This window comes from Spizellomyces punctatus (assembly GCF_000182565.1).
Source record: "Spizellomyces punctatus DAOM BR117 chromosome Unknown supercont1.2, whole genome shotgun sequence".
Classification (NCBI taxonomy): domain Eukaryota; kingdom Fungi; phylum Chytridiomycota; class Chytridiomycetes; order Spizellomycetales; family Spizellomycetaceae; genus Spizellomyces; species Spizellomyces punctatus.
The window spans coordinates 970,215-998,066 of record NW_015971538.1 but is presented as its reverse complement, the minus strand read 5'-3'; the positions used below and the strand labels follow the sequence as shown (position 1 = coordinate 998,066).

At 48.7% G+C, this 27,852-nt stretch overlaps 14 protein-coding genes across 14 annotated transcripts; 8 read left to right on the top strand and 6 right to left on the bottom strand.

Moving 5' to 3' along the window:
* Positions 1-56: 56 nt before the first annotated feature.
* Positions 57-4,690, top strand: SPPG_01270 (uncharacterized protein; the record flags this gene model as incomplete). The annotated part of the gene is made up of 13 exons (XM_016749595.1): positions 57-404; positions 476-768; positions 826-883; positions 939-1,199; positions 1,260-1,376; positions 1,432-1,646; positions 1,729-1,961; positions 2,048-2,244; positions 2,310-3,293; positions 3,372-3,452; positions 3,529-3,664; positions 3,733-4,136; positions 4,216-4,690. The coding sequence occupies 13 exons, from the start codon at positions 57-59 to the stop codon at positions 4,570-4,572; spliced, it is 3,684 nt and encodes a 1,227-aa protein (XP_016611853.1). The 3' UTR covers positions 4,573-4,690.
* SPPG_01269 (uncharacterized protein) lies at positions 4,452-5,989 on the bottom strand (the record flags this gene model as incomplete). The annotated part of the gene is made up of 5 exons (XM_016749594.1): positions 4,452-4,860; positions 4,927-5,043; positions 5,113-5,261; positions 5,327-5,367; positions 5,436-5,989. The coding sequence occupies 5 exons, from the start codon at positions 5,987-5,989 to the stop codon at positions 4,816-4,818; spliced, it is 906 nt and encodes a 301-aa protein (XP_016611852.1). The 3' UTR covers positions 4,452-4,815.
* A 654-nt stretch (positions 5,990-6,643) lies between these two features.
* SPPG_01268 (uncharacterized protein) lies at positions 6,644-12,495 on the top strand. Its single transcript, XM_016749593.1, has one exon. The coding sequence runs from the start codon at positions 6,742-6,744 to the stop codon at positions 12,376-12,378; it is 5,637 nt and encodes a 1,878-aa protein (XP_016611851.1). The 5' UTR covers positions 6,644-6,741; the 3' UTR covers positions 12,379-12,495.
* On the bottom strand, positions 11,655-13,558 carry SPPG_01267 (uncharacterized protein). Its single transcript, XM_016749592.1, has 6 exons — positions 13,441-13,558; positions 13,252-13,368; positions 13,102-13,164; positions 12,892-13,036; positions 12,610-12,832; positions 11,655-12,549 (listed from the first exon to the last, which is right to left on the bottom strand). Exons 1-6 carry the CDS (start codon positions 13,535-13,537, stop codon positions 12,472-12,474), a joined length of 723 nt encoding a protein of 240 aa, XP_016611850.1. The 5' UTR covers positions 13,538-13,558; the 3' UTR covers positions 11,655-12,471.
* Positions 13,559-13,668: 110 nt separating this feature from the next.
* Positions 13,669-14,418, top strand: SPPG_01266 (uncharacterized protein). Its single transcript, XM_016749591.1, has 2 exons — positions 13,669-13,761; positions 13,902-14,418. Exons 1-2 carry the CDS (start codon positions 13,738-13,740, stop codon positions 14,292-14,294), a joined length of 417 nt encoding a protein of 138 aa, XP_016611849.1. The 5' UTR covers positions 13,669-13,737; the 3' UTR covers positions 14,295-14,418.
* Positions 14,337-15,815, bottom strand: SPPG_01265 (uncharacterized protein). The gene is made up of 2 exons (XM_016749590.1): positions 14,765-15,815; positions 14,337-14,692 (listed from the first exon to the last, which is right to left on the bottom strand). Exons 1-2 carry the CDS (start codon positions 15,404-15,406, stop codon positions 14,504-14,506), a joined length of 831 nt encoding a protein of 276 aa, XP_016611848.1. The 5' UTR covers positions 15,407-15,815; the 3' UTR covers positions 14,337-14,503.
* Positions 15,816-15,929: 114 nt separating this feature from the next.
* Positions 15,930-17,952, top strand: SPPG_01264 (pentatricopeptide repeat domain-containing protein). The gene has a single exon (XM_016749589.1). It carries the CDS (start codon positions 15,936-15,938, stop codon positions 17,856-17,858), a length of 1,923 nt encoding a protein of 640 aa, XP_016611847.1. The 5' UTR covers positions 15,930-15,935; the 3' UTR covers positions 17,859-17,952.
* On the bottom strand, positions 17,713-18,823 carry SPPG_01263 (uncharacterized protein). Its single transcript, XM_016749588.1, has one exon. The coding sequence runs from the start codon at positions 18,807-18,809 to the stop codon at positions 18,000-18,002; it is 810 nt and encodes a 269-aa protein (XP_016611846.1). The 5' UTR covers positions 18,810-18,823; the 3' UTR covers positions 17,713-17,999.
* A 119-nt stretch (positions 18,824-18,942) lies between these two features.
* On the top strand, positions 18,943-20,444 carry SPPG_01262 (uncharacterized protein). The gene is made up of 2 exons (XM_016749587.1): positions 18,943-20,158; positions 20,222-20,444. Exons 1-2 carry the CDS (start codon positions 18,977-18,979, stop codon positions 20,363-20,365), a joined length of 1,326 nt encoding a protein of 441 aa, XP_016611845.1. The 5' UTR covers positions 18,943-18,976; the 3' UTR covers positions 20,366-20,444.
* Positions 20,445-20,603: 159 nt separating this feature from the next.
* SPPG_01261 (uncharacterized protein) lies at positions 20,604-22,669 on the top strand. The gene is made up of 3 exons (XM_016749586.1): positions 20,604-21,137; positions 21,198-21,953; positions 22,012-22,669. Exons 1-3 carry the CDS (start codon positions 20,907-20,909, stop codon positions 22,513-22,515), a joined length of 1,491 nt encoding a protein of 496 aa, XP_016611844.1. The 5' UTR covers positions 20,604-20,906; the 3' UTR covers positions 22,516-22,669.
* Positions 22,670-22,739: 70 nt separating this feature from the next.
* On the top strand, positions 22,740-24,264 carry SPPG_01260 (uncharacterized protein). The gene has a single exon (XM_016749585.1). It carries the CDS (start codon positions 22,814-22,816, stop codon positions 24,188-24,190), a length of 1,377 nt encoding a protein of 458 aa, XP_016611843.1. The 5' UTR covers positions 22,740-22,813; the 3' UTR covers positions 24,191-24,264.
* On the bottom strand, positions 24,257-25,469 carry SPPG_08919 (uncharacterized protein). Its single transcript, XM_016757068.1, has 5 exons — positions 25,256-25,469; positions 25,115-25,193; positions 24,928-25,043; positions 24,638-24,870; positions 24,257-24,575 (listed from the first exon to the last, which is right to left on the bottom strand). The coding sequence occupies exons 1-5, from the start codon at positions 25,283-25,285 to the stop codon at positions 24,449-24,451; spliced, it is 585 nt and encodes a 194-aa protein (XP_016611842.1). The 5' UTR covers positions 25,286-25,469; the 3' UTR covers positions 24,257-24,448.
* A 145-nt stretch (positions 25,470-25,614) lies between these two features.
* On the bottom strand, positions 25,615-27,158 carry SPPG_08918 (NAK/MPSK protein kinase). Its single transcript, XM_016757067.1, has 5 exons — positions 26,640-27,158; positions 26,468-26,568; positions 26,164-26,406; positions 26,057-26,103; positions 25,615-25,986 (listed from the first exon to the last, which is right to left on the bottom strand). The coding sequence occupies exons 1-5, from the start codon at positions 27,066-27,068 to the stop codon at positions 25,802-25,804; spliced, it is 1,005 nt and encodes a 334-aa protein (XP_016611841.1). The 5' UTR covers positions 27,069-27,158; the 3' UTR covers positions 25,615-25,801.
* A 52-nt stretch (positions 27,159-27,210) lies between these two features.
* Positions 27,211-27,839, top strand: SPPG_01258 (uncharacterized protein). Its single transcript, XM_016749584.1, has one exon. The coding sequence runs from the start codon at positions 27,245-27,247 to the stop codon at positions 27,758-27,760; it is 516 nt and encodes a 171-aa protein (XP_016611840.1). The 5' UTR covers positions 27,211-27,244; the 3' UTR covers positions 27,761-27,839.
* Positions 27,840-27,852: the final 13 nt, after the last annotated feature.

The window sequence follows — 27,852 nt, the reverse complement described above, 5'->3', positions numbered from 1 at the left end:
GGAACTCCCTAGCGAACTGATTCAAGCTGAAGAACAAAATCAGTATCGGGAACCTGATGGGCGGCGGCAAGGGCCAGATAAAGCTCGCCGCCCCGCAGGAAGACCCCCCGAGCCAGAACGCGGCGGGTATGAAGCGCGACTTGAATAAGAGCGGCTCGCAAGCGGAGCTCAAACGGCAAACCTCCACAACTATCCGCTCGAGCCATTTGCGTCAGGTTTCGACAGATAATCTTACTATTGAGCGAACGTCCAGTCCTATATCAGTGCCGATGGGTCGTGCATCGGAGGGAGGGGACGTGTCCGCATCGGCGGCTTTGGGCTTTTCTGCCCCGACCACCACATCACCTTCTGATCTTCCTACACCTCCAATTGAAGAAATCGAAACCATGCTGGAGCTCCTAATGGTACCCAGGACTTTCCTTCTTATATGGATAAAATGTGTCTTATTCACTTTTTGGGTGGTTTGACACTATAGGAAGATTTGAACTTGACCGAGGACAAAAAGCAGGTCCTCCGCTTATTGCCTAATGATCGAAAATGGATCATGCTGCAACAACACCTGGGAGAACGATATCGAGATGGCGCGGCGCGTGATATGCAGCAAGACCAAGAGCTGCAACGGTTACGAAACAATCCTGATAAGCAGCTATTGACAGATCTCGTTGTTTCCTTGCGTTCTCGGCCAATTAGATGGATTAGTAACTTCATTGAGAATGGTGGACTCAATATTCTTCTGGAGAATCTCGGAGCACTAGGCCGACAAAACAGGTACATTTGAGAGGTCCCTGATGCATGCATCTATCTATACCAAAAACTGCTTGTTAGACATGATGAATTTGAAGAGCTGTATATCAAGTGCCTGAAATCTTTGATGAACAACAAGGTAACAGTATCATCGAACGGGTTACTGGGCAGAGAACTAATTGGATAGAATCTAGATTGGTTTGTCGGCTGTTCTTGACAGCGAAGGTGCCCTCAACATCATAGCGCTTTCTTTACAATCGCCGTCCCCAAAAACGAAAGCATTGGTTTTGGAAATTTTGGGTGCAGTCTGTCTGATACCCGGTGGCCACCAATGTGTTCTGGAAGGCATGGACAACTTGTGTACGCAGGCGAAGACCCGTTTTCGGTTTGAAGCTGTTGTCTATACCCTTTGGCAAAGCTGTCAAGGCATGACTGCCCATGATAAGGATTTGCAGGTAAGCATCACACTGTCTCCTAAAACGGTCATAATTTCTTATCGCTTTCCTATTCTGTAGGTTGCTAGCATGTCCTTTATAAATGCTGTTATTTGCGGAGGGGCCGGATACAACTTGGATTTCCGAATGCACATGCGCTATGAGTTCATACAGTTGGGCCTGAATCGCTTGATTGACGTTAGTAACTGCTATGCTTACCGGTCAAGAGACTAGTCTGACCCCATCTACACAGAGCATAGGGTCACTGGAAAACGAGTTGCTTCAGACGCAAATCGATGTCTGGGTTGCGGGACTCGAGGCTGATGAGGAGGAGGTCTTCATGAAAATGGATGTGGAGGGGCAATTGGACTGGGATAATGCAGAAGAAGTAGCCATAGCACTGTCGGAAACGATGAAATTCTCAACGTGCTACGCGCCGTATATGTCTGTTCTGAAGCACCGATTCTGGTTCAAAAGCCGTCATATCAAAGGTGCCGTTCCTCACCGTATATGATTAGAAACGATACATTGGCTAACCCTTGCTTCCCAGGATGAAATTTATGTTTATCATCGACAAAGTCGTTCAACAGATTGTGCTCCAGCGCGATTCTGAAGACCCCGACCCTGCTGCCATGCTTGCGGATCTTGATGTTCGGGCGATGGTTGCAGAATTGCTGGACACTGACAAGATCCGTGAACAGGAGGATAAGTATAGGAAGCAAATTGAAAAAAGCAAACGGTTGGAAAAAGAGCTGGAAACTCTGAAGGCAGAAACTGGACATAGTGCGTCATGCTCGCTATCTTTTGCAACCGGCTGTGTGTCAGAGCATTTACTTATTGTTTTCGTTTTCTATTAAAAAATCTATCAGAGGATGGTCAAGGCAAATCGGCAGAAGGAAAGGACGAAGATGCAAAACAGGCAACCCTGCAGCTTGCTGCAGCCAAGAAGGAAATTGCTGAGTTGGAAAACTTGTTGAAGCAGCGAATATCAAACTTGGATGGAGGTCCGGAATTCATTGCCCGAATAGAGAAAGCTCTCGGCCCGAAAAACTGGGATGCGGGAATGGTCCGTCGTGGGCTGTTCTTGGTTTACGGCTTCTTGATAGACTACTTAAACATTCCATATTATAGCCTCCCGCAACTACCGCAATGGCAACTGGTGGTGCTCCACCACCCCCGCCACCACCACCCGGCATGGGTGGTCCACCACCGCCTCCTCCACCCCCTGGTATTGGAGGTGGGCCTCCACCACCTCCACCACCACCAGGAGGTCCACCACCGCCCCCGCCTCCACCCGGCATGGGAGGTCCACCTCCACCTCCGCCTCCGCCCGGCATGGGGGGCCCCCCACCACCACCTCCACCTCCTGGAATGGGTGGTCCACCCCCACCCCCACCACCGCCGGGAGGTGGCCCGAGACCGCCGGGCCCTCCTCCACCACCAGGAGGAGCATTTGGCTTTGCACCTGTACCAACCGGTCCACCTGCCAAGCCGACAAATCTGTCCTCCAAGCCTCTCAAATCTTTTAATTGGACCAAGATGCCAAATACAAAAGTCAAGGAGACCGTATGGAGCGACCTTGATGATGCAGGTGTCCACAAAAAACTCAAAGATGACGTATATAAGGAGTTTGAAGATCTTTTTGCCGCAAAAGAAAGCAAACTTGGCAAGTCTGATAAGGAGGCTGGGATGGCTGGAAGTCATGAAAGTGTGGCAGCTAAGGAAATCTCGTTCTTGGATGGAAAGCGCTCTCAGGGTTGCAATATCGTGCTAAAGGCCATTAAACTTGATGCCCAAACTATCAAGCGAGCCATAAACACAGTCGATACCAAAACCCTGAACCGCGACGCTCTCAATGAGCTGATGAAGTTCATTCCGCAAGATGAAGAACTGCGCATGATGCAAGAGTATGCGGACCAGAAAGACAGCCTAGCGAGCGCGGAAAGATTTTTGTACGAGGTCTCGGAGATTACGTTGTATGAGTCAAAGCTCAAAGCCTTGCACTTCAAGACGAGCTTCTCGGAGCTGCAAGATGATGCCGAGGCGCTGATTGCCTGGTTGACGTCTGCCAGTGAGGAAGTGGTTAGCAGCAAGAAGTTCAAGGAATTGTTGCAAGTAGGTTGAGGGTGTTACATGACATCTGGTGGGGCGTGGGCAATTTTCTCCGCATATTAACGTCGCTATTTGGGATAGATCATCTTAGCTCTGGGTAATTACATGAATACTGGACAGCGTGGCGGTGCGTATGGATTCAAACTGAACAGTATCCTTAAGGTACGATTGCAAACCATGTTGCGGACGTTGCTACAACCAGTGTATCTTATGAATTTAATCCTTCCGCTTCTACAAGATGGGTGATACTCGATCCGGTGTCCAGGGACGTAAGCACACATTGCTTCACTATCTAACAGAGCTATTGGAGAAGAAGTTCCCGGATGTTGTTGGATTCCAGGAGGACCTGGCCCATGTTGAACTAGGAGCAAAAGGTGGGTCACGCTCATGGTATCGCGATCGCTATAGATTAGTTTTCCGGTGCTCATATGGTCCTCGACAGTCACGATCCCACAGATCCGCCAAACGCTCATGACCCTCCGCCAAAACATACAGCAGTTGAAGCAGCTCCTAGAAGCCATGGATAAAGATGAGCAGAAGGACAAACGCTTGTCTAGCGGTTCTGAACTGTCCAACTCTTCCAGCAGCAAATTCCGAGAGGTCATGGGTCAGTTCTACGAAGAAGCCGATAAGGCGTATGTAAGCTTGGATGAGCGTTTCAAAGTTACGGAAAAAAAGTATGAGAGCGCGGTAACGCTCTACGGCGAGGATCCAAAAACCATTACCCCCGAAGAGTTCTTCGGAATCTTTTGGCAGTTCTGCCAAGGATTTACTCAGGCGAAATTGGACAACGAAATGGCCATACAGAAGGCGATTGAAGAGGAGAAGAAGGAGAAAGAGAAGAGGGTACGGATAGCAGTCTTTTATGTGTTAAAAAAAGAATATCAGTCTGTGACTGTTATTTACCAATTTGTCACTCCTTCAGGATCGAGAAGATCGACGCCGAAAGAAACGTGAAGCCGTCCCCGGGTCCAAAGAAGGCACCAAAGCGGGCGGGGAACATCAAGATCAAGGCGGTTTGGATGACCTTATATCAGCGATACGAACAGGGAAAGCATTCGGGTCCAATGATGCCGGGCCCGGCGGCCGGCAGCGCCGAGGGCGGGACTCGCTCCCTCCTCCTGAACAAGGCAACAAAGGACCTGGTAAAGGCGGTGGGGAGGGAACCTTGGTGTTTATGGACGAGAAGGATAAGAGCAAGAAGCCAGACCCCGCGGCCCCGAGACGAAGGGAGAATCTGTCAGGAACAGTAAGAGGGATGAAGGGCGTTCCCACATCATAATTGTTTCTTCTACATTTCGTTTAAGATTTATAGTGTCATTCGTAATGCTTTTGGCCATAGTGAGGCAACATGATGCCGTACTTGATTTTGCTGCTACCCTTGCTGCAACAACCACAGTGTCCTCGGCATTGTTGGGTGAAATTATGCAACTGGCCCTATTGAACAGGACATAACCACGATGATACATATAATGTACATGAAAAGAATCTCCGTAATTCCTTGCGTAAGATTGCGTAAAATATGTCATGGGTCCGTATTTGTCAGTGGTGGTTGAAGGTCGGACGTTACCTACAGGGATAGGTGGTTGATTATTAGAACTTTCATGATAAGACGATGAATGCATCAGTTCATCACCTCTGTAAAAATCACTTCCCAGTCCCAGTGTATATCCGGTTCTATCACTTGGTCCGGAGGCACGAGAGCTATGGATACCAAAAGTGATACATCGATTCCTCCGATCGACGTAGGGGGCTGCAATGAAGAAGAAAGCATCTTCGTCACAATTACCCTCCGTCAAATTGGGGCATCAATAATACTTACCTCCACCAACTGCCCAGTGCTAGCCATCAAATCTCCGTCTAGCTCTTTGATAGTTTTGAAGCGATTGACCTTCACTGCAGGTGCCGCAGCGACGGTTGTGAGCATCTCGTCATCTTGGACGTCATCAAGGTCAGGGATGATCATAATAACTAACAATTGAGTGCTAACGATGAGCAGGATATTCCCAATAAAAAACGACATACGCATCTCCCACCAGCTTCCTCGGTGCCTCCATTTCCGACGGTGGTGTGTTTTCTACAAGTTGACAGTTGACATGCGGTTGCGGTTATCAGTAACAAATAGCTGAAACAAACTGGACTTACTTGAGGTTCTCAAGATTTGCCGCCTTATTATCACCATCATCCGCATCGTCAACAAATCCTCCCCGCTGTTTACCACTCTTCCTCATCATAAACCCTCCATTCTCTGGCTCGTGGTCAATGGAAGCCTCACGACCGCCAAGTTCCCATCCACTACGGCTACGGCTCGAGCTTGCCATCATAGGTCCCTCATCGTTTTGTTTAGCGTCTCTATGCCGCCGTGATTTGCGAGCGCGTTTCTCCGTTTCTGGCTGCAACTTATCCGGCATATTTGAAAACGCTTCCCCGCCGCTCCTAATTCCTGCCGATGGCTCCGCAATGTGGATAGTCTCTTCGGGTGTTGCGTCTATAACATTGTCACCATCGTTTCCGAGCGTTCGAGACAGATTCTCGGTGCTTTTGTACGCCTTTTTCCTCCGGCCAGCTGGTTTCGGTGGTGGACGGGAAGGTGGTGGACTTTCCCGAGCATCGCGTTTGTCTGCTTCGGCAGCTGCTTCTAGGGCGTTAGCGAGGGAGGCACTCAAAGCAGGATTAGGCACGTAGTGAGTATCGGACATGGTTACTTTGCAAGAAACTATTGGATGAGGCCGCCTTCACTGGTTCGAGCTTACCAAGCGCGACAATGTGGCTTAGGTTCGCGTCAGTAATACAGTATGTGCAGTAAAGCTCACCAACAGACTGGCAGATTGCCCCAAACGCTTTGTCACAAAGATCCGGTGCAAAATAGATACGTCCGCATTTCTTCTTCTGGTTTAGAGTGGATGCAGAATGGACTGGCCTAATATGTTTTGCATCATGGCTTTGCAATAACGGTTGAGAACAGCTTCCGCAAGTACATATATTAGCTGATGTCAAGGTAGGTCCAGTAAGATAAACTACGTGTGCAAGGATATAAGCTGTTGAGAGTTAGAGCTGAGGGTAACAAAAGAGATATCACTGTTTGACAGTACTGTGCGGGCTAGTTCCTTATGTCATATGGAACTCTGATCTTGCCATGCATCGGTGATACGTGCTGCTGATTTGATTTGGGAGCATAATCTGAACATTGCCCCATCATCAATTCCCTAATGGAAGCAGACTTCGGGTGATGTCCTATTGAGGTAAAAGGAAACGCAATCATAGAGCGGAAATCTTCCTAACCGATTACATAAGCAAATCTCGTTCAAGGTCCATCAATTTTCATCGGAATCTATTCGAAAGCTTTCAACTGAATGCATATGACTTCTTAAGCCATGTTTTACTAGCTACCACTGGTTATCTGTCAAGCCTTGGAAGTTGATTGGTGCCTGCAGCCAGAGGAACCACAAGGATGTCAGAACCTCAATTAGATACGATACAGGACCAATTGACGGATTATCTCGCATTAAAAAGAGACACGCCTAGTCCATCGCTCCAAGCCGCCGAACTCCCGCAACTTCCTCAACTAAAATCCAAAACATTCAACGTTGGAATAAAAGCAAAGTCTCTGCCGGCCCTTCGCGGTGCCATCTCCGGACAGAATTTACTCGTACGCACCAGATCTGTAGCGCTAGAGAAGAAACCCGGGCAGGAGCGAGGAGCGGAGATCTTGAAGGGCTTTAGCAGGGAATTACTTGGATTCCGTCGGAAAGGTAAAGAGGACGAGCCTGCTGCATTCGAGGAGAACACGAGTGGAGATTCGCGTCCTTCCTTGCGGGTTGCGGAAGCGCGGCAATATCCGGAGGAGACGCCGGCGCAGTCTGACGGTAGGAAATTTGAGTTGTCTCTTCATGATGACATTCAGGAAGAGGACAGTGGGAGTCGACCAGGGTGGGAAAGTGGAAGACCAGATAGCGAACGGCAATTAACCTCAACAAAAGAGGGTCTTCACAGTGAGCTGCATCCCCCCAAGCTAAAAGCAGTCCATATCCGGAGAACAGACAACGGGTTCAATCACACATGGATCGCGCGCAAGCCCGTAGCTACCGAATTAGAGAAACCTGGAGTACTAGAGATCAACTCTGAATTTATCGATGGACCAGCTGGAGCCCTTGAACCGGTGAAGGAGATGCAATCTGCCCCCGTGAATCCCATGCGTCCCTATACAGATGAGGAATTAAAGATACTAGAGTGCATGGAATCGCGGGTAAAATATCTGAACAATCCTAGATTTCCCGCTAAGAAGGAGGTGATGAAGAGAATACTCTCGGAAGGCCACAAAGTTCCACAATTCATACCACCAGGAGCGCCCAAGCATCTAACGGCACCTGCGGATGCTCTCTCAGTCGTAAACCCTGCTGCCGAGGCTTCAGAGAAGAATGTTGGAATCATAGCGATTCCCGGTTCCGTTTTTTTCACCGATTACCAACCACATCACACTTATGAGAAGGAGGTAATCATCAAGAATACTACCCAAAACTCACGTCGTTTTCGGCTCAGTGCACCTCCACCATACACACACTCCCCGTTCTTTTCAGTTACGCTTATTGAAGCTCCAGCAGACCACGGTACAAACGGCCTTGTAGCTCCTGGCATGAGTCTCCGGTACAAAGTGATATTCAAGCCCAACTCATTGGCGAATTTTTCGCAAAGATTCATTGTTTCAACGGAAATGGGAGCGATATTCGACGTTCCGGTGATCGCAAAGCGAGAGGCACCTCTATTAACGTTACCGAAGACGCTTAATTGCGGACCCAGTCGTGCGAGCTACGAGAATATTCGAGTGTGGGATTTCAAGAACGAAGGAGGGCCGGGGCGGTTTCTTATCGTCCCCGATCACGCTGAGGTAGATCCATTTAAAGCATTTGACAATCTGAAAGAGTCGCAGATGTACGCAATGGCGTCCCATGGCCCATTTGCCATCTTCCCGTCTTTTTTTGAGGTAAAGAACGGAGATACTGGCCAAATTATTGTTCGCTACTCTCCCCCCGATATTGAGGAGGAAGATAAAAACGAAATGGGACGCCATGATAAAGTCGTTTTCAAACTTATTTGCGACAACTGCCAAGTGTCAGAGTTGCCCATCGTTGGCTTGGCGCAGAATCCTGCAATTCAGGTCGCTGGGATTCAGCTACCCGACTACGGGAAGGTTGAGGGAGATGCGCTCTCACAGTCGACTGATTGTGATGTATCACTCGATTTTGAAGCGCAAAACCCACATGCGAAAACCACCTATCTCTTGACACTCAGGAACCGAACATTGCTCCGTCTGCCCTTTACTTGGAACCTCTTCGATATTCCCGCTCATACGAAGCCCAAAGGGGTATCTACATCACAATCCAAGACTGCCTTCCAAATAGTGCCTCCAAGAGGATGGCTTCCTCCTAATGGAGATATGACTTTCGAGGTCATATTCAAGCCAGACGGTATTGTTCATTACGACGTCATCGGCAACCTCTTACTCCTTCACAATAGTAAACGCCTTACGGAAAAGACTGTATGTGATAGCAGGCGGAAATATTGCAGTGAAACTGAAGACTGCGCATTATCGATCAGATGTATCGGCCAAGGCGTTCCCTTTAATGCCCACCTGGATCCACCGATCCTGTTAATCCCGGATACGCTTTATACCGGAACCTCGTACACAACTAGCTTTCAGTTGTCGAACCTGAGTGTGTCCAATATTGCATATGAGTGGGAGATTGAGAATGTTAAAAGCAGTTCCTTGCAAATCGCATTGACCCGTCCCTCGGGGAACCTTGGGGCATTAGCATGTTGTGCAATCACTGTTCAGTGCACCGGCGGATTTCCGGACGATATTGCTGGTGCTCTAGTATGTAAAATTGCGCACGGTCCAACGCTAAGAGTACCGTTGGCGGCTAAAGTGGTCCTGCCACCTGGATCCCTACAATTTGATACGGATCTTGTTGATTTTGGATTACTGGCCTTGGGATCCAACAAAACAGTTCAGGTACCGCTTGTCAGCCGTGCGCCAGTACCACTAAGTTGGCGTATAACAGGATATAAACGAAATTGCGGGGATCTCGAAAAAGATTGCTATCTAATGTATCACCCTTCTGAAGGTATCCTTGAGCCAGGTTCCATGCAAAATATAACCATTACCTATGTGCCAGTGTGGTGCCAACGCTTCCGCGGTATTCTCGAGTGTCAGATTGTCGATGCTGACCCTCTTGCAAAAGCATCTACGGTGATGGACAAACGAGACAGTGAGCCTACCGATGCATCGAATGCAGCACAAGCTGTGAGGCGGACCGTCACAGCCACTGTGGTGGAAATGCGGGCGGAAGTACTGACTCCTCGAGCGACCATCATGAACCCACTTAACTCGATTACCTGTTACGTAGACGTTCCCTTCCGCTATGTGCTCGTAATGGAAAACCTGACGATGCTCTCGGCTAAGTTCAAATGGCAGAATATTAAAACAAACGATTACCATGTGACCTTTCGTCCATTGGCTGGAGAGATTCTGGGAGGTGAGGACTTGGAGATTACGGTCGAGGTGATTGGCCACCGGATTGGAATGTTGAGCGACTTACTGCTCGCCTGCACTGTGGAGGGAATGGTTGAGCATGGAGGTCTACTAGGAGCGAAGCTCGACCTGACTGTCAGGGGAATAGAGGTTGTGTTTGATGTGCAGAATGGAAGCCAACATATGATAGATAGAGCGATAGACGGTAGCAGCATGCTTTTCGATTTCGGGACGGAATGTCCTATATTTGCGAATAGGACTGGTACATTGGTTATTCGGAACCGGTCAGCCATCTCCAGCCCTTACCGCGTTTGGATGGAAAAGTACGCCGCAACTGCCTTGAAGGAAGAGGAGGAGACCGAGGTCGCAGAACAGGCTGCAAATGAGCAACCTATTTCAGGACCGACCGAGCGCAGGCTATCCGTGTCCACGGTTGACAGCAGTTCCGCCAGAGGCTTGCTTCGGGCAAGCAAGCCGGCAAAATTAGGCTTCAGTTCCAAAACTGGCATGGAATACATCTCAAAGATCAAAGAGGTTCGCCGACTAATTCGTCGTATGCACTTGCTCCTGCGTGAGGGACGTGGAGTAGCCTTCCATGCATCACCGAGTAGTGGGATCATTGACCCGTGGGGAACAGTACGCGTACAAGTGACCTCCTATAACAATCTGGTGGGCACATATGAAGACAATTTGACATGCGAGGTCAGCGGATGGGCTCGACAGGTCTTTCCTATCCGATTGGGAGTTGTCGGCTTGCCTGTTCGCTTTTCCGGGGCTCAATTGGTGGCGAGCAAGCGGGACACCCCGGATTCAATGGATAGAGTCAATTTTGGTACCAGAATCACGAATCTCACCTGGACTAGCCCAGACGGCGTCCGAGTCTATCCCCGAGAGAACCAGAGCGAACAGCGTTCAATTGAAGGAGAGGCTTACAGCAAAATTATCCAGATTGAAAACCAGTCTCCAAGAGATATTGTCCTGAACTGGGCCGTCTACATTAAACACACGCCGTTGGGGAGCCCGACGCCGAACCCAGAAGAAATCTTAGTGCCAGAAAACTTGTTGGAGAAAGATGCAGCAGGAATATTTGGAGTGTCTCCAGAGTCTCTGCTAATACATGCCTTCAAAACTACGTCGATACGATTGTTTTTCAGAAGTGCCAAAGTGGGGGCATTCGACGCGATTGTCGTTGCGGATGTTGGATACATCCAACCCAACGGCAAAGTATTATACGGCCAAGGAAGACCAAACGCATCCTCCGATAAATCAAAACCTGCAGTCACCCCACCAATATCCGTAGCCCATCTTTTGACTTTAGCACGTCTCCATATACAAGGCGGTGCAATTGAGCCGCGTTTGAGCCTCGACCAAGGTGACCGCATCCGTATCAAACAATCTTTATGGCACGTACGGCAAATGAGCACAGCGCCAGGTGTACTAGGCAGGACGGTAAACGTGTTCTTGCAGAACCATAGTGATGCCGTTTGTTCATTCAAAATGGAGGCATTACCAAAAGGCGTGTTTATGGTAACGGCCGCTGAAGGGTCACCATCGGTAAGACCAAACCTCGTACGAAGAGAACTGAAGGGAGACAAGAAAACACCTCAGATCAGCAAAACTGGACGGCGCGGCCGCACTGACATCAGCGATAATTGGATAGATGACTTAAACGAAAATCTGCTCGAGCTGAAGCCAACGGAACAACTTTTAATTTCTGTTCAATATATCCCCTCTTCAACACAGGCGAGTGAACAGCGTTGCAGTACATCGAATGTTGCAAAGCCGTCACTAGTAAAGCGAACGTCGACCTCTCCCCGCCCATCTATTGTACTACACACGGAACAAAGACTATCGGTGCCTCAAGGTCGAGCGACGGAATCTATGAACGATGATCGAGAGGAAACACTCACCAAGCCTGCAGTTTCTGACGGACAGACCATACAGGAGCCAGATGCACAAGAATTCCTTGCATCATCCGATGCAGTTACCGAGGAGCCAAATGCGGAGAATCCATCCGCTGACTCAGCCTCAAGTAATACCGAAACGGCAGGGACGGTATCCGAATCTCCCAATATGCAGGATGATCCATCTGAGGAGAACATGATCCAACTCCCCGGTGCACCTGAGGATGCAGGTGAAGCCACCAAGATTGGCTCAGTCTGGGACGAATCTAAACCCGTAGTCGGCGAATCAGCAAGTGGAAGTATGACGTCGCCCATGATGCTACCCATTATTGGACGAGATTCGACGGCTAATGTTGATACGACCAATGAAGTGAATGCGTCTGCCGTCATGTCTGCACGTCCCCCTACAGCGGCTGATGTGGAGCGTCCTCTTTCCACCGCGTCCTCAATAGAGCGCAACTCGATTACTGCGTTGGCGAAGGGCGATTTCATTGACGGTAGCGCTTCAATTCCCAGTATTTCACCACAGCCTGATAAACCGACCTCCACAGCTGGACAATCTCGCCTGCATATAATAGCTGAAGGCGAGCTCCGAATCATTTTCACGAACGGAATGGTTCAATCCATACCCATCGTAGTAGAAGAAACAAATTGATCGTTGACATCACCGACGTAATCCCATCCAGTAGCAAGACTTGCGTTGTATATAATATGTATATATTCATCGGAGTCCACGTATTGAATTATATCATTGAGTCTTTCTCATCTCCACGATGATGTATTCGAGAGAAGATCGGAATTCTACATATATTTTATTTCTCGCGACCTAAAGTTTAGCAAATTAAATGTAAGTGATGCTATTTCTGCGGACCTTCTCACCATGTACCTTCTGCACGTCAAACCCCATATCCCGAGCAATAGCGAAAAAATCGCTCTCCATCAATCCTCGTTTTTTGTACGCCAAGAAAATCCGTGTGTTTGGGCCACTGAATGCATGCAGTGTTTGACATAAAGCATTGAAAGTGTCTTTGAGATACACAATATCGCTTCCAAAAATGTAGTCAGGATAATCAGAAGTAAACTTGTACTGGGACCGGTCCGTTTCTCCCCTGACGACCGGAGATTAGATCCGTAATCGGATTCGATTACGCATGATGGACCCACTTACCATGTCAACGACATGACCTGGATGGAGTTCTTGGCATGTCCCGTCGCAGGAGCAGAGGCACAGATCCGCTGACTGTTGGTTTCAACATTTCTCTTTGTTAATTCCAAGGTATCCGATATATCGGTGAGAATGACTAATTTAGCGGCTGGGGCAATAGTAAACTTCCTATTAACACCTTGGAAAACAACGGGATACACAGCGTTCCATTACCCGCGATCCAAGCAGATATGCCAATAAGACCTGTACCACTGCCCAATTCAAGAACTGTTTTCCCTGAGAAAACATCATTACGGAACTTTTTCAGGTCACTTCAGGAGACGGTCATCAACGGAGTCTCTAAACCTAGAATAATACCATTACCTTCAAGAGAGAGATGTTCGGAGATGAATTTGGCTAGAATGTATGCACTGTCCCAGACAACATTGCCAGTATGCGAATGCAGATCAATACTTGCATTGGGGTCTTGGTGCAGCTCAACTGAAGCCATTAACGATGGATACGTCAATTTGGTCTGGTGCTCCACGCATCCGCCCTCTTAAGAATACGTACTGGTATGTCCAGCAACCGAGAAAATTCGTGAGGCGCTATATTTCTCATTAGCATGAGGGTTCTGGTAGCGCCAGGGAACTACGGCCATGCTCTCCATCTTACACGATGTAATGACAAAGCTCGATCGGTCGTGCAGTGCAGATCTTGGTCCACTAGGAGCTGTGCCACTGGAAAGCGTTACCATAGCAACAATGTGAGGGGCAAGACATCGCTTGCAATCTACCAGCACTTGTCTACGGAATCTTTCTTACCCACCGTCGACACGCCGATTTCCCCTTGCAAACTTGATATAAAGCCATGTCTATCGGTGTTCCTATCAAGGTAAGCCTGAGACCGATCTTCTGTGTGGTTTGCATCGATACGGACGTTCGGCTATGGGATCGTGGGAGCGCAGATCTCTTTTTCTTGTATAGCCACCTCATGAATTGCCTGACCTTACATCTCTTTTAACTCCTATCTAGCTTCTGCACGAAGCCGAAGGTCACATAATCACCTTAGAGCTTAAGTCTGGCGCTATCTACCGTGGCAAACTTCTGGATGCTGAGGACAGCATGAACGTTCAATTGAAAGACATCATTGTAACGCAACGGGACGGTCGTCAAAGTCAATTGGAACAAGTATACGTCCGCGGATCTCAAGTTCGATTCTTCATTGTACCGGATATGCTCAAAAATGCTCCAATGTTCAAGAGGATAGGGCCAGGGGCAAATAAAGGAAGAGGTATAGGCTTGGGAAGGGGTAAAGCGACCGTGGCCAGGGCACAAGCTAGTCGAAGAGGCAGGGGTAGGGCTGGACCTCCTGGTATGGGTGCTGGCAGAGGCGGTCCTGGTGCTCCTGGACGGGGCCGTGGATAAGGGTGATCCTGGAAATGCCTTCAAGATTGCATTCCTAATGTGTTTCTGTATATCAAGAGCTTTAGTCTTCTGTTTAAAAACAATGACCGTTCAGCGTTGGTGGTTCCCAGAGACTGCTTTGAATGAGCTACATGAATCATGATCTAAATGACACGGAAGTGCTATGTAATCTACGGAAGCAGCATCACGGTGTTATGTTCATGCACATATCATAAGATCATCCGCTTGAAGTCTTCTAAGCCAAGAACTCCGTCGCCATCCCTATCAAAGTGAGCGAGTAATGCCTTGACATCCCCACGGTGTGCAACCCCGTATGGACTCATCGCAGCTGCTAGTCGCCGCAGATCTGCTTCAGTCAGAGCTGGCGAGGATCCCGTGTCGGTATGTGGGTCAAACCACTTGCACAAGTAGGTGAGGAGGAAATGGTTATTCTTGGAAGCTTCTACCAGAAACAACTTTCAGTGCAATACCTGGAATGCTTCATCAAATGGCATGGATATCAATGCCCTATTTAGCAGGAGATTTATCAAGCCTTCCTTCGTAACCTCTTCTTTTCCATTTGTAACCAACTTTAGCGCTTTAGCCTTGTTCGCATTTATGCCACCGCTCGTTCCGCCCACGATGCCTCCCCCTCCTCCAATCGTCGATCCAATACCTCCCGCCTGAGAATATGTCCGCGCCAAGCCTGGATTGGCACTGGAAGGTACATTGGCACTACCCCCACCTCCTGTACTGGCACTAAATAGTAGATCCACAAAAACCTTGATATCTTCCCGCTTGATCCTTTTTCCATCTCGACTCAACGTTTCGAATGCAAGATCGATATCGTCGCGGGTGATTGGCGCCAGACGAATTGGAAGATCCGGGACAAAATCATCAGTTTCCCGTGCATTGCTGGGAGTACCAAATACAGATGTCGGTCGGCGTTGTTGCACGATCGTCATGCGCCGCTGAAACGCGGGTGTGGAATTGGCGAGTGACCCACGGGTAATACGTGACGGACGAGCTTCTGGTGGGTGATGCGGGATGTTGGCTCCCACTGTGACGAGTGGACCGCCGTCTTCTGGAACGGTGTCGAGCCCCTCAGCTTTTGAATTTGATATGGGCTCCATCTTTATGTGCTGAAGCGGTGGTGAGTGTCTTCTTCAATGTGATCGGAACGATATTGCCATTACGAGACGATTGGGTAAGCAATTTCATAGGCAGCATGCTTTATGGACGGGCATAAAACCCAAACCGCAGCAAGCGTCTCCAGTCTATCAGTCGAGAGCGCTAGGAGGAGAGTCATCGACAAGAAAGGCGAGGTGTAGTATGGTAAGTAAAAATCGTAACGGTGCACTACACCAGTCCTAAACAGCGTTTCGAGCTTGCAATCGCGATACTAACTCTATGGTTTATCGTCATATTCAAGCTTTGCCAGGCATTGTGCTTCCAAGCCATGCTGGTAACAAGGGCCTACTGGAGAGTGCATTCGATACTAGTTGTGCAATAATGGATGCGTTTGCCTGACTGCTAATGCGCAACTGCCAACACAGGCATTTGATGCGTCACCCACGGATTGACTCATCGTCGTTGTCACGACAACAGCGTTGGTCTTTGCCAGGGCTTTTGACCAACTCCAAATACCATTCCAGACTCGCCATGTTCCACACAATAGCACGTCGGTTAGCGCAGCCTGTCGCTCAAGCTTCCCGTCGATGTCCGACGGTCCGTCACCCCGCTACAACACCATCCTGCTTTCTTAGGAAGCAGCATACGAACTCTGCCCCTGAGCAACAACTGAGCGTAATAAAAGAAAGCACAGCGTCCTCTGGCGCAGAGTCGTCGAAAGACGCAGTCGCAAGCGTGCGGAGTATTTTACGGGAGTATATTGACAAGCCTATCCCGCAATCACCAAATGATTCCCGACCACACTTCACTCCCGACCAATTTGTCAAATATGTGCGTCAGCAGGACCACAGATTGGCCTGGGATGCTTACAAATATCTCGAAAGGAATGATAACTTGAAGGAAATTGGCTTGGACGTATTCAATGGTTTTTTGCGGTTAATAAGGTCACACACCTTGTCCTGGGGTGCCAGGCTGACGAAAGAAAGTCGTATCCGCACTGCGGAAGGGATCATTGCTACTATGCGTAAGAATGGGCTTGAGCCAAATACACCTACGTATGTTGCACTGGCCTCATACTACGCCTATGCGGGTCAGGTCAAAAAGGTGCAAAAGATCTGGAAGATCATGGCTGAACGCGGATGGAACCTTCCGCGTGTGGCTCCCTTTATCTTACTTACTGCGAAGGCTTGGGACCGGCCTACAGATGCCTTGAAGGAACTCGAGGATAGCGTGGGGCGGTATCCAATTGCACAATTGTCCGGACCTTACAATGCACTCCTTGAACACGCTGTACAGTTGAAGCAGGACGATCTTGTTCAGCGAGTATTGTTATTTGGAAAGGATAACGGGTTTTTGCCAGATGGACGGACATATGACATTTTGATAGAATACTTTGCCTCCAGCAAAGGCGATATCGAAGAAGCTCGGAAGCTGGTATACAAGAAGTTGGAGAATGGATACGGAAGAACCACGCGTTCCTATAATTCTCTCCTTCGCGGCTTTCTTCGAGCGAACCGTGTCCTTGAAGCAGACAAAATTTTGAGAGAAATGGAGACTCACGGTGTCCCCGCGAACACCGTCACATACAATCTGATGCTGACCGCTTATTGGCATCAACGAGATCCAATAGCGGCGATGCGCATGTATATTTCAATGCTAGTTAAGCGCGTTGGCCCCAATCGAAACACACATGCAGCGCTTTCCAAATCGGTAGGAATGTATACGGCGGGACTTCGAAACCTGATTGAGCGAGCTGGGGCATTCCCGAGTCCTGCATTGTACAAGGGTATTTTGGAAGGCTTTCTGGAGGACAAAGAATACCGTCAGGCCATTGCTTTGTTGCGCGAATATCGGAAGGAACATAAGCGCAATAGCCACCGATGGCCGATGACCGTTGATATCCTCAAACTTGAACTTTCATGCCTTTCGAAGCTGGGCCGAGGGGAAGATGCGGAATCGACTTTTGAAGAAATATCCACACAGGCCGAAAGTGGAGCAGATTTCTACTCTTACAATGCAGTCATTTCCGCTTTTTCCAAAGCACCACACAAAAATCCCGAAAAGGCAGCGTATTATCTCGACCGAATGAAAAAGGCTGGGTTGGAACCTGACCAATATACTTACAACGGACTCATATACAGTGTGTGGGACGCAGGCAAACCCTTGAACCAACAGGCGCTAGACTACGTGCGGGAATATGTCCAAACCAGGAAGGAAGCGCCAGGGAAGTTGCATCCTACCGATGGCATAACCAGAGTGCTGCAAATCATTGGGGAGGGGGACCAACTGAAGGGGTTTCAGATAGTGGCGTCCGGACAGACCATCGATTTGACGAAATTGGCACCCATTGACCCTGAGCCTCAAGATGAGCCTCAAGAGGGGAAGGCGCTCTTGGACGCTTTCAGTGAAAAAAAGGTGTCTGTCGATGAGGATCTGTGGAGAGCAGCGGGCTAAAGAGGCATGATTGATAACATATAGAGTACATCGTTGACCGGAGGACGTAGGGTCGACTTCCGTTGACTCGACGTGAATATAATACTTAAGCATATTTCTCGTCATCGTCGCTGGCAGGACAGACTTGCAATGACACCTCTTTCAGCCCCCCACCATTTCATACCCGGACAAAAGATCTAACTCTTTAGCAACCCGTTTCAAATCTTGTTCTCTACTTAATCTATGATTCCCGTCCTTGATCAAGGTTATGGTCACATCTCTGGAATCCAGGAAGCCTACATATTTGATGGCCTCCGTCCATGGCATGTCCGTATCATGCATGCCATGAAAGAGTCTAATGGGACAGTTGACCTTCCACCCCTTTGTAATATAATGCCGTTGGCCCTCCTGAAGAAGGCTCCATCCCACTTGATATCCAGCTGGATCGTATTGCGACGGACGCTGATACGAAGCCCTCTGCTCTGTCCGAGCCAGATGGCTTAAATGATCAATCTGGCCTGGGGCTAGTTCATCCAAAAGCAAAGCGGTGAAATTAGGGGCACCACCTATGCCCACAATCCCAGCAACCTTTTCCGGCCGTTGCCGTTGAGCAAGAAGAGACAACCAATACCCCATCGATGATCCAATCAATATCTGGCGCTGACTTGGTGCAACAACCTCATCTAAAACCCGTAAGAGATCCTTCTTGGCCGTTCCAATTGTAAAGTTGTCCATAGAGCCAGAAGAGAGACCATGCGCATAGTGGTCGTAAGCGGTGAGCGTTAGCTTACGACGACGGGCGTAATTGGCGAAAAAGTTGTTTTTGCGGGATCCATTTAGAGTAGAATACCACCCATTGACAAGAACAAGGCCGATATTTGATGCAGTGGGAATATGAATGTATGATAAATGTTCGTTGACGGAGGTTGCTAGGCGCAGGATATTGGCCATTGATATTGAAGAAGGCGACATGATGGGAACGTTGCTGGAGGAAGATCAACTAGCTTAAATGCAATCTCAACCAGGAACAACCATTCATTCCAATGCATTGGCTCCAAATGACTAGTTGGTTTCCAGCAGAAGTCCAATAGCACATGTTCTAAGCTCTTCCCACACTTTACTCTATTCAAATACGCACCATGGCATTGAGTGGGAGCCGTTCACCAGTCCCAAGAGGACGATATAGCAACTCGGGCTCACCTCCCCGACATCGATCAGACTCGCGAGACTGGCACAGCTCACGACGAAGGAGCCGATCAAGGGACCCCAATAGAGGACGACGAATCAGTCGGAGTCGGTCTAGGGATACCGGGAGACGAGACAGCTTTGGACGGGATAGGCGACCAGGATCCCGTGAAACAGATTCTCCCGAGCCCGATAGGTTCATGAACCCTGAGCGTCAGCGGATGATGACAAATGGTCCTGCAGATCGAGATTATCGGCGAGGCGATCACAGGTCTGGGAGGGGAGAAAATGGATATGAAAGGGACGAATACAGGCGAGATAGTGTGAGATATGATACGAGGGATGGAAAGAGGGATGGTGAGTCTTTCCAGCAATTCCTTGAGAGAAGGAAACAAATGAGGGACGCAAGCACTGTTTCCATATGGCCGCCTTCACCCGAAATCGAGCGAAACCTATCACCGTCCCCCAACCGCAAGCCAAAGTCTCGAAAATCTCGGAACGGCACTGAATCTCCTGAACCAAAAAAGCGCAGAAGTCGGAAGCGCGATATGAGTGACGACTCTGTAGATGAATCAGAGTCTGAGAGCGACAGTGAGGATGATCGGCGGTCCCGAAAAAAGAAGAAGAGATCATCGTCTTCTAGAAAACATAAGAGCAAGAGCAGAAAAGGTCGAAAAGATAAAAAGCGGAGCAAAAAGAGAACGCGTGGTCGCTCTCCGACTCCGTCTTCGTCATCTGCGGACTCTGCGTCAGAAAGCGAAGAGGACAATCAGCTGGCTAAGCGCAGAAGGTCTGGTTCACCCGCTCCGGCGGTAGATGGAAAACCGGTCGTTGATGCAACTGTGCAAGATTACTGGCGCGAAAAAGCGGTGGAGCCTGTGGAAGATGCCCCTGTGGGACCCATGCCTCTTAACATGGCGGAAGCCAAACATGATGAAAGAGCTTATGGTGGTGCCTTGTTGGCAGGAGAAGGATCTGCGATGGCTGCCTACTTGCAAAGCGGAAAACGTATTCCACGTCGTGGCGAAATTGGTCTCCAGTCAGAAGAGATTGAAAGCTTCGAAGATGTTGGGTATGTCATGTCAGGTAGCAGACACAGAAGAATGAATGCTGTCCGTATTAGGAAGGAAAACCAGGTATAGTGCTAAAGCATCTGATTCGTTAATTAATTGTCTACTAATGCCCTTGAATTGCAATAGGTTATCAGTGCTGAAGAAAAGAGAGCGCTCTTGTTGTTCAACCAAGAAGCAAATCTCAAAAAAGAGGCCGATATCATTGCAAATTTCAAGGACATGGTTACTGCCAAATTGCGGGGAAAAGAAGGAGGTCCCTCGCAAGATTGACAAGCCTCGGAACTTTAAGAATGTAGCTAAAAGCTTGTTATTCATGGCATGAAATTATTCGAAAAACTCTTGAGCCACGCTTATCTTTCTGCGCACTTTGGGTGACTTTTGTGTGTGGAAATCCTTCACACTCCGTCAAATTGGCCAGCGGTTTTCCATTGCCGCTTCGAAATTCCGATCATGAGCAAGAAAAGGAAATTCGTTTGGCTGACGGCTCGCAACTGCCAAACCGTCCGCTCGTCGGCGCCTATGCCCTGGGTCAATTTGCCGATGCCGCGAAACGCTGCAGGAAAAGGGAGTCCAAGCCCAAAATTTCACACTTGCACTTGCTGTGCCTCCACTAACAAAACTGTGCCACCAGTTTCAAATCTCCCACTCCAAAGACGATGACGACCAATTGGGGCAAGTTTCGGGCCTTTTGCAAGGCCAGTGAGCAATTGACATTTGCATTGATAAAAAAAACCAAAGAAGAAAGAAAATGGCTGACGGTGGTGTATTGGAATGACCTAAAGAAAGAACACAGCGAACTTTCCCCGTTTGAATGTTTGAACACTCGATCGCAAGTGGTGTACGCCGAGGTGAATTTGAAATGGCGGCGAACAAAGGGCCGTCACAAGGATTACTGTCCAAGCTGCTGCCAGTACGTCGTCCACGAGGGTTAGTTGCGACCGAAAAAAGTCGAGTGAGCCATGCTCTGGATGGATCGAGGGACTCATTTGCAAAGGTGTTGGGTGATGCACAACTGTATACCGAATTCCGACAACAGTTTTCTGTAAGTGCTTGACTTTAAATCGTAGGATAAGCTATGCAATAAATGATGAATGTCCTCTAGTCTTCAACCGAAGGTGCTCCACTGCTCTTATTTCGTGACGGATATATAAGACTTGAGAGTCTTCTATTGGCGATCGCTGCTGGAGCAGATATCCGCCACGCCCTTCCCGATCCGGGAGAGCCACCATGTATCAGACGATTTCTCAGAGCCGAGACAGAATCATCGGGATCTTCGAACAGCAATGACGAAGTGATTACCGTTCCAGATTGGTTGACGACGCTGTTGAACCGGTTTTACCGATCTTTTGTAATAGCAGGCGGACCCGAGGAGATCGTGGGGCTATCCCAAGCTGTGCGACAGTCTGTTGCTGATAAATTGACTCTACTAGACGAGAACCGGGTTCCAGTGTCTGTCCTGGATGCTGCGGCAGATGAGGTACACGAACTGCTGTACAAGCGATTTTACCCCGAATTTTTGGCTTCCAAGCGAGGAAAATCACCTGTAGCAGATTTGGAGGAAGCTGTAGGCCGCCTAAGTCTCGATGCAGCCTTGACCCGGAAAGACGGCGGCCGAAAACGAGTGTCGAGTCTGAGTAGTGAGGACTCGGACTCCTCGGCAGCGTCTAAAGGGCGCCGAAAATGGCTTGGACTTGGAAAAGGTGTCGGCAATCCTGTCGGGAATCCCAATCCCAACAAGTCGAGAGCAAGTTCAGTTGATGGAGAGGAACCAGAATTGGAGCTGCAGTACACTCGGGACTGTTTCATCCGAGTGCTGTATCATCAGGAGCTGTATGCGGAATTGGTTGAGTTTGCCAAGGTGAGTACCGGATGCGCCGGTCGTAATGTCGAACGAAAACTCTAAACGGCGAGAGTAGGAAACACTTTGCCTGGAAAATATCATGTTTTACGAAGCGTATATCCGACTGGAACTCCAAATATCCGAAGCGCTACCGGAATTCGCAGGAGTTCCCAAACCCGAAATAGGGTTAACCCGCTGCCTCCTGCGCTTCCTGGAACAGAACACTAGCACCGTTGCCAATCCAACCACAACCACGCACATGATTCCAGCCTCCATCATGGACCACGTCCTCCTTTTTTACTCTGCTTTCATCATGCCCGGCGCCCAACATGAAGTCAACATCTCCCACGCCATCCGCCGCGGTATCATTACACAACTTCAACAGCGTGACGAGGCTGGCGTACCCGCCGTCGTTGCACCTGCGGGGATATCCGTCACAGTTTTTGATCCAGCGGTCGACGAAATCCTCGATCTTCTGTATCGCAACACCTTTCATCTCTTCCTGAAGCACCGCGAGCGGAAGAATGCATCAAAACGGAGTGATTCGGGCAAAGGAGACATATCACAGTTTATATATTGACACTTTCCCTTTTTCAGCATTTTCTTGAGCATAGATAGAATAGACTTATTTTTATAGACCATGTGTTCGATTGTATGTAATTTTCCTTTTTTCGCTACTATGGTGGGGGTGAATCGACGGATGTTTGATAATAGCAATGCATGAACGTTTCGTTATTTTTTGACAAGTTTTTGAATGCTTAATATCGCATAATGTGCGTCAGATTGTACGCGTCAGGTGAGGCAAGCGCCAACACGGTTAAAGTCGCCCAAGACGACGCTGTGGAAATTGGGTCTTTTATCATACATAACTGCCCTCCATGTCCAGTCTCGAAGCGCTAGAAACAGTGGAAGACCTCCCAACAGCTGCCGACCTGCGCGCTGCCAATGCAGAACTACTAGATGCCTCTATTCAGTTGCCTCCCACCCCCTCGGAGCTGGAAGAAAGGCAACCAACTCTACCTCTACAGCAAGCAAAGCAGCCCTCGTCGTTTGGATGGCAAGGGTTTTCTTGGGGAGGACTTGTTGACGCCGTGAAGAAACAAAGCGAAGCTGTCGTAGACGTTTATAAGCGTGACCTTTCGGAACTTGTTTCAGTCGTTACGACAGAATCCACGACGCAGTTTGACAAGATTTCACATACCCTCAAAGACACATTTGCAGAAATTAGTGCCCCTACCGAACATGATAATAAACATGAATCCACTCCTGAGGATCTTTCTGCTATTGCGGTTGGTGATATGGTCCTCGCTGGTCCGGGCTCTGGGACCGTCACCCCTAGAGCAGACAAGACGCTGGACTTGAGCGCATTGGATGAACTGACGGTCAAAGCAGATAAATTGTTGGGAAAGTTTAGTGAGGGATTGACGCAGTTTTTGAGTTCGGCTGTAACGATTGTACCCGGTGAAGAAGTGCAGGAGCATGTCAGCAAAACGAAAAGCAAACCGGTCAAGCGAGATGTGATCTTCAACCGCAAAGCTGCTCTGCTCGCCTCCCTCAAAGCCGACCCATCTACCTACCAAACGGATCCCTCAAAGTCAACAGACGAAGAATTTTGCGCCCGATTCAAGACCTTTCAAGAAACGTTCACGACCCCCAATCAGGAAATCGCTGTGCTAGAACAGGACCCAGTGGTGAAAGGAATGCTGGCACAGTTTGTACCGAGCGAAATGTCTTTCAACGAATTTTGGCTGCGATACTTTTTCCGAATTGCGGAGGTAGATAGAGAAGAAGCGGTTAGAAAAGAGCTGATGAACCTTTCAGAGCAAGACGAGGAGGCATTTTCGTGGGGATCTGAAGATGAAGAAGAGGAGGAGGAGGTTGGCGGAGATGCTAAAGCTGGACCTGAAGAAAAGGATGCAACTCGGACGTCCGAAACTATGTCTGAGGAAGCATCGGAACAAATCGACACTGCTTTACAAGATGATTCGGCCTCTGAGATTGCGTCGACAGAGTTTACAGCAAACCCGCGTCTCGAAACCTCCCCATCAAAGGAATCGTCAACATCCCCGAATCCGGCATCTTCCCAAGAAACCTCAGAAACCCAGTCTCCCAGCCCGCGCCCTACGCACCTCGCCGCAAAGCGGAGCATGGACTCCACAGACAGCTTCGAAGTCGTCAACGGACCCGCAGGGCAGTCCAGTCCATCCCCCGACCCAAAGGCGGAAGAGGATGATGATTGGGGAAATTGGGAGTGAGTTTAGTCAGTTGGGTGCGATTATAACTGCTGTAAATACCACTTTTATTCCATTTATACATTTTTGTCACCAAAGCTGATCGCATACTATTGTGGCCCACATGCAAAATGATCAGGAACCCAGTGGTATTCAAAGCGCAAGGAAAAAGGAACATAAAAGAGAAACACTACCTACAAGAAAAAAAAAAAAATACTAGCGCGATTCAAACAAACTAATCTAAGCCCATCCCCCAGCTATTCCCTACATTATGCGGCCACCTCATACAGCTTCTTGCGCCATGTTATCCGATGGTCCCACTGCTGCGATGCCTTTTTCCGGCGACCCAGGTTGAGAAATATCCATGTCATTGCCCCCTTCATTCTTTTCTCGCTTCTCTTCAGTGTCCCTAAATCATACAACCTCGTTAACGACCCCGTCATTATGACGAAGCCAATTTGCCACACTCACCAAGGAATAGAAAACCTGGTCACTCTTGGCTTATCTACCAAAATACTCCTCTGCAATTTCTCAAACAACGGCTTTGGGGGTGGTTCGTCCCTCATTAATTCATCCGTGTAGTCGTTGTTCACATAATATCCCACTCGAACAAACTCCCGGTCTCGGTAAGAACACATGAGAAGAATGACGGTGACGCCTACAACGTCTTCAGGTGGAATGCGGCTGGGGTCTGGGTGTGGCGCCTGGTACGAGATAGTGGTGAGCAAGAATCTGGACATTGTGCTGACTTGTATGCTTACCTCTAGCATGAATTTACTTGTTCCAACTGGGACGGGGCCGACCATGACAGATTCGAGGGTTTGGTCGTGTTGCTCGCTTTCGGCGGATCCGACGTAAACCACCTTGAACTCCAAATCTTTTCGGGAGTGGGGGCAAGCATATGAATAAAGGATGATACGGACTCGTAACAATTCAAATAAATCTTACCTTCCTGTAACTCTGCAATAACCTCAAATGTAATCTCGATTTGAAATGGGTCAAAGAAAGAGCATGGGTTGTTCAAAATCTAACGAAACTCTTCCCGTTAGCCCTAGCCTCCGAAACTGACTAGTAAAGAGCGAAACCAACCTCCACGTTAACAATATTGACCAAACTCATGGTGCCGGCAGGTATGGGTGGGGTGAATAGAAAGTACCTGGCACCCTGATCGGTAGATGGAAGCGAGACGGGAACGAGGGACGGAGAGCCGGAGAGGGCGGACGTTTGGGCGGAATCTTGACATGTCCGGCAGCAGCATGTCCGAAGCACGTGAGTAAATGGTTACACAGATATCGCAACCGCGTTTGTTTATCTTCCCCCAACTTGCTATGATAGCATACTGCTCGCTTTCCTATTGGGGAAGAAGAAGAGTGTTAAATAGCACTTTATGACATGTGTGGGCAAAGGTACCTTCAGCCAATGACAAAACATGAATTATCATCGATGAAGTAATTTGGTCTTGATTGCTTCCCAAGTGCGCATGTATGATATACACGAATACAATTACTTTCATATTGTCATTTTTGCTGAGAATTCAGTTGAATATTTCGACTGACATTTCTTTTTGTCTGCACACTACGAAGCACGTAGCACTACAACAATTCTATTGGATAAAAGAAACATCCCACATAAGCATTAAACTTGCCCATTTTCAGTCTCCAGTAATACCCTACATCTTTCCTGAACCTCAGAGATAGACGGTCTTACCCGCCAATCCGTAACAGTACATGATTCAATCAATGCACGGAACGTGGCACCATAAGGGTCTCGTCCCGGGAACGACAGTCGCCCACTAACGGCTGCTGTCATGCTACCATCGACTAAAGAGACAACATAAGTTTATTATTTGCTCTGCACCCATGGGAACAAATAATGAATAAGAGAACATACACGGAGAGTTGCGATAAGCCATTGCATAGATTGTACATCCCAATGCCCTGATGACACCATGTGAGTGATGACAATCGTCAAATTCCAGTTGCAAGCCAACCACGTACCACACATCCGACCTCTCGTCAATCTCTCCATTCGACGGTGGATCAAAGAGCTCTGGCGCACGGAATGGTGCAGTAGCCGTTTCTGCACATAATTCCTGCAATGCCAGAGCTTCCCTTCGAGACGATATTTTGACTCGCGCTTCGCTAACGGATCCAAGATCCATCAACACACCGTGTCCCTCCGCGGATATGAGAATATTCGCTGGCTTGAGGTCGCGGAAGGCAAGTGGTGGATCTTGTGTGCTAAAACGGCAAAGACACGTCAAATGGGTAAAATGACTGCAAATTATGGGAATAAACGTACTGGAAGGCAGTGAGACCGGCGCACACATCCACTGCGAGGTTCAGGATGGTTTTTAGAGGAATGAATTCGTTGAGAGGTGTCCGATCTATAAGATCCTGTACCTGGAGACCCAATATTTCACATTTTTAGTCTGATCACTCTTCACATCTGATTCTGTATGTGAGAAACCTACCGTTCCCTTCTCGTAAAACGGTAGCAGTAAGAGGCCCTCCACCACACTTCCACCCTCCTTAAGGATCATAGAATCCACCAACGTGACGACATGCTCACTCCTAACAAGCTTATGTGCCTCAATCTCCTTCCGCAAGCGTTCCTCATGCTCTGGCAATTGGACTCGAACCCTCTTCAATGCAAACAAGCTACCAGCATCATCTTTAACGAGGTATACAAAGGAAAACCCTCCTTCGCCCAGTGGTTTGACGGTGCGAAGACGTCGTGCGTTAAGTGTCAGAACTGGAGATGGTTTGAAGCGGGAAAAAAAGCTCATGAATGCTGTGTAGATGCTTGCCAAGAATGCACTGAAATAGAGGAAGGGTGTGGAGAGACGTGAACTTGATGCTCCCATAGGTTCGGAGATGTGGAGGGATTGGAAGGCGGGCATATGTTGAGATGACAAGCGAAAAGGATGAGAATGGTTGAAGAATGAAGAGAGCGAATCTCCGACGGGGCTGAGACGGTTCCTCCGAAATTCGAATCGCCAAACCAAGCCAAACGCGCTTGAAGCAGCGCGTGCTTTTGTTCTGTTCCTCGTCGTCAGCTTGTTCGGGGTCTGTAGAAATGGCATCAGTTTCCATTATCAACCTTCCAGCCCACTCGGCGCTGATTAATGTGGTCAAGGTTCAAAACTGGGACTTTGCTACGGCCGCGAAAGCAAGCATAGGAGGACTCCTTCCCTTCATTGAAGAGCACAACCTTCGCCCACTTTTGGCTTCTTCACCCGCCTCAGTCGGCCTGTGCTCCCGCAAATTCATAGATGGCAGACCATCTCTCTATGCAATGGGATTCATTGCTCCAAATGAGTCGGACATCCCGGCCTCTGTTCCGCGCGTGTCTGGAGACACGTCTGCCGAAGGTCTTGCTCTGTTGACATTCCCGGCTGGAGAGTGGGCAACTTTAAAGCTCAAGGGGTCGTATGCAGGAATTGCTGGTGCTTTTGACACAGTAGTGGAATTTGTAAAGGAAGATGGTAGGGAGGTGGACTCTGAGCGCGTATTCTGTGAGAGGTATCTGAATGACTGTCGCAAGGTGGACACGGAGGATTTAGAAACCGATATTCTAGTGCCCATCAAATAGATGTATCAACAGCAATGGTTCTGTATATATACAATAGTTAACCATGCTTAACATGCCCGTTCAAGTTGCATATATGGATTAATGGACAATCG

Excerpts from the sequence above, each read along its gene's own strand:
- SPPG_01268 (XM_016749593.1), top strand. The coding sequence starts at position 6,742 with ATGTCAGAACCTCAATTAGATACGATACAGGACCAATTGACGGATTAT.
- SPPG_01267 (XM_016749592.1), bottom strand. The coding sequence starts at position 13,537 with ATGGAGAGCATGGCCGTAGTTCCCTGGCGCTACCAGAACCCTCATGCT. Across the intron at positions 13,165-13,251 it reads CGAACATCTCTCTCTTGAAG|GGAAAACAGTTCTTGAATTG; the intron begins GTAATGGTATTA and ends ATGTTTTCTCAG. Across the intron at positions 12,550-12,609 it reads TGGGGTTTGACGTGCAGAAG|GTCGCGAGAAATAAAATATA; the intron begins GTACATGGTGAG and ends GCTAAACTTTAG.
- SPPG_01266 (XM_016749591.1), top strand. The coding sequence starts at position 13,738 with ATGTCTATCGGTGTTCCTATCAAG. Across the intron at positions 13,762-13,901 it reads CTATCGGTGTTCCTATCAAG|CTTCTGCACGAAGCCGAAGG; the intron begins GTAAGCCTGAGA and ends ACTCCTATCTAG.
- SPPG_01265 (XM_016749590.1), bottom strand. The coding sequence starts at position 15,406 with ATGGAGCCCATATCAAATTCAAAAGCTGAGGGGCTCGACACCGTTCCA. Across the intron at positions 14,693-14,764 it reads CATTTGATGAAGCATTCCAG|TGGTTTGACCCACATACCGA; the intron begins GTATTGCACTGA and ends TACTTGTGCAAG.
- SPPG_01264 (XM_016749589.1), top strand. The coding sequence starts at position 15,936 with ATGTTCCACACAATAGCACGTCGGTTAGCGCAGCCTGTCGCTCAAGCT.
- SPPG_01263 (XM_016749588.1), bottom strand. The coding sequence starts at position 18,809 with ATGTCGCCTTCTTCAATATCAATGGCCAATATCCTGCGCCTAGCAACC.
- SPPG_01262 (XM_016749587.1), top strand. The coding sequence starts at position 18,977 with ATGGCATTGAGTGGGAGCCGTTCACCAGTCCCAAGAGGACGATATAGC. Across the intron at positions 20,159-20,221 it reads GTATTAGGAAGGAAAACCAG|GTTATCAGTGCTGAAGAAAA; the intron begins GTATAGTGCTAA and ends GAATTGCAATAG.
- SPPG_01261 (XM_016749586.1), top strand. The coding sequence starts at position 20,907 with ATGTTTGAACACTCGATCGCAAGTGGTGTACGCCGAGGTGAATTTGAA. Across the intron at positions 21,138-21,197 it reads AATTCCGACAACAGTTTTCT|TCTTCAACCGAAGGTGCTCC; the intron begins GTAAGTGCTTGA and ends AATGTCCTCTAG. Across the intron at positions 21,954-22,011 it reads AATTGGTTGAGTTTGCCAAG|GAAACACTTTGCCTGGAAAA; the intron begins GTGAGTACCGGA and ends CGGCGAGAGTAG.
- SPPG_01260 (XM_016749585.1), top strand. The coding sequence starts at position 22,814 with ATGTCCAGTCTCGAAGCGCTAGAAACAGTGGAAGACCTCCCAACAGCT.
- SPPG_08919 (XM_016757068.1), bottom strand. The coding sequence starts at position 25,285 with ATGAGTTTGGTCAATATTGTTAACGTGGAG. Across the intron at positions 25,194-25,255 it reads TCAATATTGTTAACGTGGAG|ATTTTGAACAACCCATGCTC; the intron begins GTTGGTTTCGCT and ends GAGTTTCGTTAG. Across the intron at positions 25,044-25,114 it reads TATTGCAGAGTTACAGGAAG|ATTTGGAGTTCAAGGTGGTT; the intron begins GTAAGATTTATT and ends ACTCCCGAAAAG.
- SPPG_08918 (XM_016757067.1), bottom strand. The coding sequence starts at position 27,068 with ATGCCCGCCTTCCAATCCCTCCACATCTCCGAACCTATGGGAGCATCA. Across the intron at positions 26,569-26,639 it reads CGTTTTACGAGAAGGGAACG|GTACAGGATCTTATAGATCG; the intron begins GTAGGTTTCTCA and ends TTGGGTCTCCAG. Across the intron at positions 25,987-26,056 it reads GGCTTATCGCAACTCTCCGT|TCGATGGTAGCATGACAGCA; the intron begins GTATGTTCTCTT and ends TTGTCTCTTTAG.
- SPPG_01258 (XM_016749584.1), top strand. The coding sequence starts at position 27,245 with ATGGCATCAGTTTCCATTATCAACCTTCCAGCCCACTCGGCGCTGATT.